This window comes from Rattus norvegicus, chromosome 1 (genome assembly GCF_036323735.1).
Source record: "Rattus norvegicus strain BN/NHsdMcwi chromosome 1, GRCr8, whole genome shotgun sequence".
Taxonomy (NCBI): Eukaryota; Metazoa; Chordata; class Mammalia; order Rodentia; family Muridae; genus Rattus; species Rattus norvegicus.
The window spans coordinates 161,803,180-161,815,369 of record NC_086019.1 but is presented as its reverse complement, the minus strand read 5'-3'; the positions used below and the strand labels follow the sequence as shown (position 1 = coordinate 161,815,369).

The following is a 12,190-nucleotide window of genomic DNA, read 5'->3' as shown; positions in this document are numbered from 1 at the left end:
CATGTACACTCACACCACACACATGCTCACATCCACCCACGCTCCCCCCACCTTCTCTCTCACTGAGGTCTTTCCTGAGCCAGGCTGGGCCTGGGTGAGGGGCTGGGCCTAGCCCTGCGTGAGATAGTGTGGTGCTGGCCTGTGAGATCAGCAGGGGGGTCTATTATCCACTCAGCTGCCAGAAGGGAGTTGTCAAAGTGAAACCCCCGGGGAACTGGGGGTGTAGTTTGGGGGATGGTGGTGGTAAGAGCTTGTCTAGAGTGGACAAAGCTCTGGGTTCAATCCCAACTTTGTAAACCAGATATTGCATGTCATGCCTGCAACCTCAGCTCTCTAGTGGGAGAGTAGTCATCCTTGGCCAAATTTGTGGCCAGCTTACATGCGACTGTCTCAAGAAAGAAAGTGATAATCATGCCATTTTCTGGGTGTGGGTGGCCTCATGTCACGCTTAGGAGGAAACCCAACCCCTATGTGTGGTTCACAGGGCCCTGTGGACCTGGTGCCCATTCCTGCCATGACTTGAACCTTCCCATCTCTTCCTGCTTCCTCTGCCAAGGACAGGCAACCTGCACATGGATCTCTCTCAGAGTGCAAACTCAATGCTCCCTACCAGGGCTGAGGAAGCCGAGGGCAGGGAAAGTCACTGCTATGTAGCTGTGTGAGTGCACACAGGTGACCTAGGTGCTGAAGGTGTCTGTCAAGCAGTTGGAGGGGTTAAGTTGGAAGCAAAGGGGACAGTGAACACGAACTCTCCCATCCTCTGGGCCTGGTCATTTTTCTTACCTGTCTGGGATCAAGCAGGACCAGGGCGGGACTGACTAGCTTGTCTCTGGCATGCACTAACTTCCATTCACACGAGCAAGCCATGGCCCACTGTAATTCTGGTGGGAGAGTGAGGCTGAAAGAACTACACCAAGCCCTCCCCCATACTGGGAGGGAAGGACACTGAGGTTCAGGGGTCAGCAAGCAGGGCCTAGGACCCTGGCTCCTGACTCCAGGCCCTGAGCTCTTCCCACTAGGCCATGCAATGTGCCAGTTTACCAGGTGATTCTATTTCCAACCGTACTTGATCTGAAATTATACGCTTGTTAAGATGCTAAGTTCTCCCACACTCCAGGAGAGCTTGGGAGCCCCTCCCAAAAGAACACAGTTAAAAAAAAACATTAAGATTGGACTACAAGCAGATATTTTATTTCAAGGCCACCAAGGACCTTTGTGTCCTGGACCCCAGGCCCTCTGTCCTCTCCATAACTGCCTCCTGAATGCTCCCCCCTGCCTCGGGGCCTTTGTTCATGCTGTTCCTGATGACCTTTCCCTACCTGGCTGCTTTTTAACCCTTCAGATCTCAGTGCAGAAGTCTCCTCCACTGTGTGGTTCACTGGCTGCCAACTTGGAGTGCCATTCTCTGTCACTTTGGGTTTCTCCCTTCTGCTCTGCTCACCAGGGTCCACAGGGATTCTGGGAAGAGCTTTGTATTCAGTGGCTGCCCAATACATGTTTGTTGACTAAATCAGGAGGGAATAGAGTTGTTCTCAGTCCAGCTCTCTAAATTCAGCTACCTGAGTTAAGTGTCAAGCTTTGTCCTGGATGCTGCGGAAAACAGGAAAATGCTCCTCACCATGTTCGAGGTCTTGGCTCTCCTCACAAACAGGAGTCCATGTATCCTTGTGCCCCAGGCTCAGCAGAGAGCAGTGGGCGCACAGGAACCCATTGCTAGGGTGATCTGATGGAGCCTTCAATGTTTGCACAGCCTGGTGATCCCTGTGTCTCCCTTTAGGGCAAATAGAACGTAACTTAGTGTGCCTGCCTTAGTCTCTAGTCTGTCAGGTGCCTGTATATCCAGAGGCCGTGATCTGCACAGCCTCACATGGGTTGAGGTTGCCCTCCCATACTGTCAGCTGCTCCTCTTCCTGAGCCTAAGCTCACTCACCTGAAGGTGAGGGGACCTGGCTTACAGAAGAGGCATTGAAGATATTAGACCCCAACCTTAGGCATGGCCACCCCGAGGCTCCCAGAAAACAAGGGCTCCCTCACCCCTCCCTCCTGTCAGATTCCAGAGAGAGCCTCTGAGTGTGCTTTCCAGGCTCAACGTCAGGATCTTCTGCCTACAGGGGGACTACGTGTGGATGGACCTGAAGTCGGGCCAGGAGTTCGATGTGCCCATCGGGGCCATGGTAAAGCTCTGTGAGTCTGGGCAGATCCAGGTGGTGGATGATGAAGGCAATGTGAGTAACCATCTCTCCTCCAATGCGACTTGGGAAGGCTGCAGTGACAGGGGACCAGGAAGTGTCCAACCGCACGCGCATGCGCACGCACGCACGACGCATGCCATGAATACGACCCTTCCTCCTCTGCTTCTACAAGAGAGCTTCCTATTCACACATTTCCAAAACCTCAGGCCATTCTGGGACATAGGGTTGAAGGCTGGGTATGCTACGTTGGGGAAGCTCCTTGGCCTGGCTCAGTAGAGCTTCAGGGTCAGGTTCCTTCCTTCTAAGCCTCGGTTTCCTCTTTAACGAGATTCCCATGGGAGCCTGCATATGTTGAACACCTCAGTATAGTTGGTGTCCATCTAGGCATACTGGGCTTAGCCCTATTGGCCCGTGGAATTCATCATCCACATCGCCCTCAGAGAATCAGTCTCATGGGAAAAGACCCAGAAGTGCAAGCTTGGTAGATCGTGATGATGCAGCCTTGAGGAAGGGGACAAAGATCAAAGGAAAGGGGTGTGTCCCCCTAGGGAGGCGTGTGGTCTATGTGAGGACCATGCATAAGTTCACAGCATGTGTATGTGCCTTTGCATGTGGCTGTATGTGCACGTGCATGCATATGTGTATGCATGTGTGCACATGTATGTCTTTGTGCATGGGGGACATAGATGCAGTGAAGAGCATTGGAATGTAGTATAGTGGACACATAAGAGACCCAGAAAGCTCCTATTTGCCATAATTGGGATTGTGACCAGTGCTGTGCCTGGCTCTAGGGACAGCCTAGCCTGGGTTCCTGTCTTAGTCTCTTGGTCTGGAGAAAGCCGAGAGGGAAAAAAGAGTACACGTCCTGTCGGGACAAGGGAGGCAGGAACAGGAGCTGTGGGCCTAGGGCAGGGAATCACTGATATTCCTAGGCCACCCCTCAGGACTCTTGACCTTAACTTCTGTCTGGATTCTCAAGACATCTGGGAAAGTCAGGGCAGACAATAACTGTGACCCCATCGGGTGACTGTGAGTCACAAAGTTCACAAGCAGTGGTGCTGGGATTAGAATTTAGGACCGCTGCTTCTGGGTGCATTCCTGCCGCCAGCATCTCAGCAGCAACTCCAGACTCCAGTTGTAGGAGAGAGACTTGGCCCTGGGCTTGAGGCCAGAGAGCCCTTCCCTTCTTTCTGAGGCTCTAGTTCACTGTGCAGGGAAGCTGTTATGTGACTGAGTCATAGGGAGCTGCTGGGCAGGGTGGGCTGGCAGCTGACAGGCTGGTGAAGCTCCCTAGCTCTAAGGATGGGGAGAAGGGACTCTACCTGAGGGTACAGTTTCACCTGGATCAGGTTGCATGTCAGATGGTATCCTGTAACTCTGTGTCACTGGATCCTGAAGGTCCCCTCCCATCCTGCACACCCCTCCACCGAAGCCTAAGAGAGAGGACTTCGGGGGAGGGGAGAAAGTTGTAGGGGGGCGGTGAGACTGGCTAGGAACATAGGATTCGGACAATTATGGAAGCTGAGGCCTTGGGACCCTCTTTGCTATTTCCTTCCTCAACACTTTAGGCCATCGCCCTCCACAGTCCTTTCACAGACACAGTGGCCTGAGAGCAGGGCAGTCACCTCTGCTTCAGCAGGGCTCAACAGAGTGCTCAGAAAGGCTCTTTGGAGAACACTGCAGAACCAGGAAGCTCTCTGGTCTTCCTGCCTTTGCAAAATGCACTCCCATGCCTGCCAGCAGACCTCACCCTTCCTCAGCAGAACGCCTGGTCCCTTCCCCAGACAGTTCTTTCCCAGATGTGTCCCCAGTCTTCAGAACTGTCTGTGATATTCCTCTGTGCCCTGCTGTCTCTCCCTCTCTCCCCACCTTCTTCTCTGTCTTTCTTCTGTGTCTCTGCCTTTTTCCGTCTCTGTCAGACTTTAGACACTTCTTGTCAGTTTCTCTGTCTCTGTCACTCTGTCCTTCAGGACCAATGCTCCACTACTACGCTTGTTACTCTTTGGCCTCTGCTGTGGGCTGTGGACCTTGACCAGAGAGCTGCTGCCCTCAGCAGGGTGTCCTCCCACATAGGAGGTGGAGTTGTTTCTTAACCTGGTCATTCATTTCACACTGAGTCTGACTGCCACTGTGAACCCAGGTCCCACTTCTCCGTTGTGTGTTCTGAAGAGAACACTTGTGGTCTTTATAACCTGGTGGCTCAGGGTGTCCAGCCCATACGTGGCTGAGTGTATCCCAGGCCCCAGTGACCTGCACACCTGACAGGATTCTCCAGAGGAGATAACTTTCCCCTCCCCAAGGCGGAGGCACCATTGTCTTTGCTGTTTGTGGATGAGGCCCTGGAGGCCCAGGAAGGTGGTGTAAATTGCTTGGCCTCTGTCCTGTCTCCCCTCCCCCAGCTCCACAGAGTTCACCAGCCAGGCCTGTGAAAGACACCCTGGTGGGGCTGGATTCCCATTGCAACTGCCCCTGCCAACCCCTTACATGCCACGCCCACACTGTCTGGGAAGGGCTTTTTTTGCTGGTCTCTCAGCCTGGCCTTCTGTCCTCACTTCTTACAGGAACTTTCTCTTCTCTAAGGTCTCAGCTTAAATGCTTCCTCCTTGGGTCGATGGTCTTCAGTATCTGCCCACAGTAGCTCTGACTGACCTATTTTGGAAGGAATTGTGGACCAAAGGGAGGGGCGAAGAACAGTATCGAGCTGCCCAGAGGCCCTGTGCTCTGGTCCCACGCAGGGGCTAGGGGCAGGGGAAGGGAATTTTCCAAATGGATCAGCGTTTATCAGAGTGTTTGGGAGAGAGGAATGTTCCACATGGCACTGAAAGTGTAGCAGGTCCTTGACGTCACTGCTGGGCCCCTTGTGCGTTGGGAATGGCTGTGTGAGGGCCTGGATTGGATTAAGTTTTCCTGCTGGACTGCCATGGAATGTTAGGGAAGCTGGAGCAGGGCTCTGGCTGGCCCTGCCCTGCCCTGCCCCTTCTGAGTAGGCGGGTAAGCTACCTCTTCACCCCTAGAAGCAGGGGCTGAGCTAAGGCCCGAGGAGAGGAAAAGTGTGGATGAGAGTGTAGCTGCCATGGTGGCAGCCATTAGAGAGTGGGATGACCAAAGTCATGTGACCAGATCTGTCAGGGGCAGCCTGGGACTGAAGCTAGATTCCTGCTAGGAACTCCCGTTGGAGCTGATGACATCTAAGAACAGCTGGAGGAAATAAGTGTGTGTGTGTTTGGAGGGGGGGTCTTGACAGGTGTGTTACATCTATTAACAAACCTCTGGGTTTAGGAAGCTGGGAGCAGAGAGGTTCCTTCTACCGGCAGAAATTATGTTACACTATGTTTCTTTCTGGCTCAAGGTGAGGGAAAGTGAGTGTGGGTGGGCTAGGGCCTTAGCAGGGACCACAGGTCAGAGTGTGGTGATGTGAAAAGGCTTTTGACCCCTGCAATCCCAGGAAATTGAGGCTGTAGTCTTCAGACGGAAGAGTTCAAGAACTTCCTAGATGCCCTGGTCTGCCATCTAGTGGCTGTAGGGACCATTGCAGGAAAGAGCGCGCTTGTGTGGCTTGTGTGTGTGTGTGTGTGTGTGTGTGTGTGTGTGTGTGTGTGTGTGTGTGAGATAGAGAGAGAGAGAGAGAGAGAGAGAGAGACAGACAGAGAGAGAGAGAGAGAGAGAGAGAGAGAGAGAGAGAGAGAGAGAGAGAGAGAGAGACTATTGCAGTTCCTACCTCAGCTCACAGGTCCAGAAAGTCTCCCCACCCCAGCTCCATATACGTTACCATTCAAGCTTGTGAAGGCCATTCTGGGGCCAGATGCCCATTGCTACTGCCCCTGTCCACCCCTCACATGTCACACCCACACAGCCCAGGAAGGGTTGTTTTTCCTGGACCCAGGCCTGGCCTTTGCTTTTCATTTCTTACAGAAATTTTCTCTTCCTTCAGGATTCTGCTGGAGAGTTATTTCCCTGGAGAGGTGGTTCTCAGCACTTGCCCACAGTATCTCTGTAGAATTCTCTGAACATATTTTTTATGTATTGCTTACTGACCCCTGGATTTTAAGCCAAGCCCTTTCAATCCAAGTTACTGTGCTTTCTCTCTATCTTTCAAAGTGACTAGGGAACCTGAGCCCCTTAGTGATAACCACTGGTGGGAGTAACCACTGGTGGGGGTAACCACTGGTGGGGGTGACCACTGGTGGGGCAAAGTCTTTCCCCTGCTCCCCTTATGTGTCTATGGAGGAGAACTGTCTTGATGAGCAGAGACCAGTAAAATCCCCAGACTCAAGCCAGTCAGAGCTGATCACAGACCCAGTCTGGGCCCAGGAGCAGCAGCTGACAGGAAGGGCTATGTTCCCTGCAGGAACACTGGATTTCCCCTCAAAATGCCACGCACATCAAGCCAATGCACCCCACATCGGTGCATGGTGTGGAGGACATGATCCGCCTGGGGGATCTCAACGAGGCAGGCATTCTTCGAAACCTTCTCATTCGCTACCGGGACCATCTCATCTACGTGAGTACCAACCATGGCTACCCCTGTGCTACACCCAGAGGTCGCGGCTCCTGGGACGTCATCAGCTCTGCACCGGGGTGCTCCGCCTGAGGCTCCACCCCTCTTGTGTCCAGACTCTAGGCTCTTTAGAACTAAGCTTGGGGCAGTAGCTGTTATACTGCAGGTTTATGGGCCTCATGGGCTTGGAAACTAGAGGCCAGGGTTGCTCAGAGACAGGCTTAGCATTTTATCAGTGAGGGAGCAGGGGCTACTGTCCTGAAGCCTCAAGACTAGTAGAGGCAAGCTAAGAAGCATGTGTCCTTGGGAAGGGAAAAGGACCGCAGGCTCTCATTAGAACCAGCCAGCTCACGTTCCCTATGGAAACACCACATGGATTAGTGGGATACAGAAAAGTGCTACCATAGAGAAACAAATAAATTTGGTCTTACCCAGCTGGGACATCAGGGACAAAGGCAGCTTATACCAGGCAGGGCACACACCGGGAGACCCTTAGCAAGTTGACATTTCAGAGGTTTCATCAAACCCCAAACCTTTTACAATTATTGAGGGAGCCAAAGACTTTTGTTTATTTGGGTCATAAAGTGATATTCATGGTATTAGAAATTAAAACAGAAAGCTTAGTTTATTCAGGCTAGGTCTACCTAGAAAGCGATGTGGCCAGACCTCATATCTGGAGCTGCAAAGATTTGTGACCCCAGGAATCTTCTTGGCATTGTCCTCCTACTAATGAAAAGGGTCTTGTTTTGAATAATAAATAGTTCATTTAAAAATGAACTCTTTATTGTATGTTCTCAGGGGCATGTGTGCTAAAGCTACCACACGTGGAAGTCTGAGAACAGCTTTTGGGGGCTATTTCTCTCCTCCCGCTGTGTTTTGAGGTAGGGTTTCTCTTGTCATGGTCCTGCATGCTCTAGGCTAGCAGGCTTGAGAGCTTCCAGTCAACTCTCCTGTAGGAATGCTGGGATTACAGTTACGTGATCCTGCATTAAAGGTTTTACACAGATTCTGGGCCTCAATCTCTGGCCCACAGGCCTACACAGTAAGAGCCTTAATCTCTGGAACAGTCTTGCTGGCCCTTTAAGACTCAGTTTTGTTTTGTTTTGTTTTATTAACTTGAGTATTTCTTATTTACATTTCGGTTGTTATTTCCTTTCCCGGTTTCCAGGCCAACATCCCCCTAACCCGTCCCCCCCATTCTATATGGGTGTTCCCCTCCCCATCCTCCCCCCATTACTGCCCTCCCCCCAACAATCACGTTCACTGGGGGTCCAGTCTTAGCAGGACCAAGGGCTTCCCCTTCCACTGGTGCTCTTACTAGGATATTAATTGCTATCTATGAGGTCAGAGTCCAGGGTCAGTCCATGTATAGTCTTTGGGTAGTGGCTTAGTCCCTGGAAGCTCTGGTTGGTTGGCATTGTTGTTCATATGGGGTCTCGAGCCCCTTCGAGCTCTTCCAGTTCTTTCTCTGATTCCTTCAACGGGGGTCCTATTCTCAGTTCAGTGGTTTGCTGCTGGCATTCGCCTCTGTATTTGCTGTATTCTGGCTGTGTCTCTCAGGAGAGATCTACATCCGGTTCCTGTCGGCCTGCACGTCTTTGCTTCATCCATCTTGTCTAATTGGGTGGCTGTATATGTATGGGTATGGCTCAGTTTTAACCAGATATGTGTACTATAAATTGTAGATTTCCTTCTCGCTGATTGCAATGGGACCTACCTCACTGTGCTCGCAGGGAAAGACTGTGTGTACTCAGATGGTATGCATGTGTGCACATGTATGTGTGTACATGTATGTGTGTATACATATACAGGCACACACATGTGTTTGATCATGAGTACTTGTGTATACATTTGGGTATGGGACAAACACACATGTGTGGACACATGTGTATATACCTTTACATGTGTGTACGTAGATGTGTGAACTTTGGTTCTTTTTCCACATACAGTAGTATATCTATTCACAGTATTCTGTCTTTCCCACCAGTCTCATTCTAGACCTCATTTTTGGTACTGTGGCTAGTGTGGCCCTGGGTGCTGACAGAGTGTTCTTAGCTCCCTTCTCTGCTAGTCCCTGGAGATAATTGGAGACGCTGCTCTCTCAGCCCATCGCTGCCAGTCATGTAGTCACGTAACGGACAGTGCTGCTGTGTCCTGTATTATGTGTTAGACAAAGGTCTTGAACCAGAGTCACCAAGCAAGCATCTAATAAAATGTATTTCAGACAAAATGTTGGGTGCAATGAGACACACACAGCACCCCCACTTTCTTAAGGAGTTGGCTTCATATGGCAAAGCAACACCAGCCAGGTGAAGGACATGGGCAGTGTGGCCTGGTGCAGCAGGCCAGTAGGAGCTTTGGGCCTCAGGTTCAGTGGCCACCCACCTCGTCTGCAAGATGAAGAGTTACAAGGCTCTTTTAGAGAGATGTATACCATGACTTGAGGTTGTAGGAAGCAGGGATGGGTCCCAGCAGAGGGCAACACAGTGAAAGCCCACCTAGGCTGCAAGTGGAGGAGAGATGGAGCAATCGTGGGGACAGGAGCCAGACAGAGAAACCAGATGGGGAACAGTAAGGATCTGGTGGCCCATGCCAGGGAGGCCAGCTGGATGGTAGGCTGGTAACAGGGAGCAAGGAGTGGAGGGCTCACCTGGTGAACGGCGTGATGGATGGTACTGGAGGCCGAGTGGCCATCATGTGGTGACCTCCAGGAGGTAGGACACTGAGGGATCTTGTACCCATGAGTCCCTGGAGTTACATGCAGAATGGAAAGGGCCCTGGGGCAGTAGTGGAATAAGAAGGCACGTCCACAGCACCAGGAGGTCTTGGGGTGTTGTAGCATCTCCATATTTCTTTCAGTCACTTCCCTGCCATTGGGCCTTTTAGGGTGACTTTAGGCTGGATCATTGGGTCTGAAATAGTAACAGATATCAGTCTTTTATTATTGCCAGGATGACCTTTCTCCAGCAGATCCCCCCAAATGTCATGGCCTTTCATACTCCTGTTCTCTGTGGCGGTCCAGCTCCTTTCCCCAGTCCCCGCACTGGAGGATGCAGAGGTTCCTTGGAGCACCAATGCTGGGGGAGGGGCTGCGGAGTGACTTTATGGAGCCAGCCTCTGCCCTGTGTTGGTGACAGTGTCACATTCTTGAGCAAGACTTAAGAAGGAAATAAGGTGGCTCTTATGCCTCTGGTACCCACCAAGGGTGGCACCTTTGTCTCTGCAGTGGCTGTGGGAGTGGGCAGGGAGCACCCCCTTTCACAAATAAGCAGACTGAGGCTGGCCAAAGCAATGTTCCTTGAGGCTGTCTCTCCGGTGGGGATGTGTTTCCCATCTGGAGATCAGAGTCAGCTATATTCCACAGTTGTGTGGGGTGGTGTGTAACAGAAGGTGGCCACAGGGTTCCCACCCAATTGTTTAGCCTAGGCCCAGGCTCGTGGAGATGTCTTTGTGGTCTCTTTTCCCATTGACTAGTTGTCTCTCTACCAGTTACTTTGACTAGTTGTCTCTCTACCGGTTACTTTGACTAGTTGTCTCTCTACCGGTTACTTTGTAACATATCAGCTGTGGAGGGTGGCTGAGTAGCAGCCCCTGGGAGGCTTGTTGGCTTGGCTGGGCTACTCCTCTTGGCTGGGCTACTCCTTTTGGTCTCCTTGCTTCATTTCTTTTCCTGTCGGGGCTCTTGGCACTGAGCTGAGCTGTAAAAGCTAGTCTTAGGTGTTCCTGACTGCAGTGCTTGGAAGAGTCAAGAAATGGGGTCTCTTGGCTTAATGAGTGCTTCTCTGCGTTGCTTCCCGGGCCTGGGCTGGGTACCACAGCTGACTTCCCTGCATGTCATACTGGGCTGAGCTGCTGGGGAATGTGGATGCTCTGGTGTCATGCACTGAGTCCTGGGAAGGTGGTAGAAGTTGGAGGGACAGCCAAGGCTGCCACCTTCCCTGTGCAGACGCATCTGTCTCCAGTCTTTCTAGGCCCGAGACATCAAAACATCTATCACCAACAACAAGTGAGGCCTGACCTTTTCTAACTTGGAGGGAGGGGGGAGAAGGGAGGGGGGAGGAGGGAGGGGGGAGGGGGGGAGGAAGGAGGGGGGAGGGGGGAGAGGGAGGGGGGGAGAGGGAGGAGGGAGGAGGGAGGGGGGAGGGGGGAAGGGGAGGGGGAGGGGGGAAGAGGGAGGAGGGAAGAAGGAGGAGGGTGGGGGAGGGGGGAAGAAGGAGGAGGGAGGAGGGAGGAGGGAGGGGAGGGGGGAAGAGGGAGGAGGGAGGAGGGAGGAGGAGGGAGGAGTAAACCCATACTCTCCTGACGCTTCTCTGTGTGACAGGATCCATCTTGGCAGTACATCTTGCCCCTGCTCTCATACAGCCTGAGGTCCCCAAACTGAGACAGGCACGAGCAGGCAGCCTCAGGTCCCCATGCTCCATCCATGGGCACAGTAGCCACTCTGCCCTGAGTGGAGCTACAGAGAAAGTCACCATCCAAACCCCAAATCCCGGCTCCTTCTGTACCACATTCCAGCCCCAGCCCTCTGCTCTTCATGACTTGGACCATTCATAGCTTCCTGCCATCCCAGTCTCCCCTCAGAACATGGTCCAGTTTTTAAATTTTGTTCTAAAAGTCTTAGGTACAGAGATTGGGACCAAAGGAAAGAGCCAACCTTTGAATTGTCTCTGCTTTGTGCTTTGAATCTGAAAACACACCATCTTTCATTTTCACAAGAACAGTTCCGTTTCACCCATAGTACAGATAAGACAATGCCATCCAGTCTTAGGGACCTCTTGCTGTCCCCTCGTCCTTTCACCAAATGTCTCTGAGCCAGACCAAAAGCCAGTCTGAGACCCCCCATTGACTCCTACCGTGTCTGTGGACTCCAGAGCTGCACAGGGCAGGCACCTTCCCACACCCACCAGACAGTGCGAGCTGCTCTCCCTTGCTGCTTACAGACATACACGGGTTCCATCCTGGTGGCCGTGAACCCCTACCAGCTGCTGTCCATCTACTCGTCAGAGCACATCCGCCAGTATACCAACAAGAAGATAGGGGAGATGCCCCCCCACATCTTTGCCATTGCCGACAATTGCTACTTCAACATGAAACGCAACAACCGGGACCAGTGCTGTATCATCAGGTAGGTAGTCCAGCCTCACCCCCAGTGAGAGCCCCACTTCTGCTGTCCTGCTAACACACTAGGAATTGTTCCACGGTTACACTGCCATGGGGCTCCCCAGGGGCTGGCTGTGCTCTCTGTGCTATGTCTTAGTGTATGGAGTCACCCCCACAGTCCAGATTTTACATTTCTTTTCTCTTAACACTACAAAGGCTCAGGCTAGCTTTTGAGGTTAACATTGTTTCCTGGGGGTTCCTATTAAGTGATGGTCAGCTGAAATCTGTCTTCTTTTCTCTTGGGCAAGGGAAGAGGCCAAAATGCCAGTTGAGCAGTTCGCATGCTTCATATTCTTGACCAGTAGGGATGCGGGTGTGGCAGAGCCCTGTGTCCCTGAGG

At 52.2% G+C, this 12,190-nt stretch overlaps 1 protein-coding gene across 5 annotated transcripts in view; it reads left to right on the top strand.

The window, feature by feature from the left end:
• The window catches only part of Myo7a (myosin VIIA), a 70,288-nt gene that overhangs the window by 10,028 nt on the left and 48,070 nt on the right, over positions 1 to 12,190 (top strand). For all 5 annotated transcript variants that reach the window (XM_006229744.5, NM_153473.2, XM_006229742.5 and 2 more), the window contains 3 exons: positions 2,112 to 2,225; positions 6,541 to 6,693; positions 11,631 to 11,815. In XM_006229744.5, the coding sequence (XP_006229806.1) occupies positions 2,112 to 2,225; positions 6,541 to 6,693; positions 11,631 to 11,815 (452 nt within the window). The remainder of the gene's footprint in view (positions 1 to 2,111; positions 2,226 to 6,540; positions 6,694 to 11,630; positions 11,816 to 12,190) is intronic.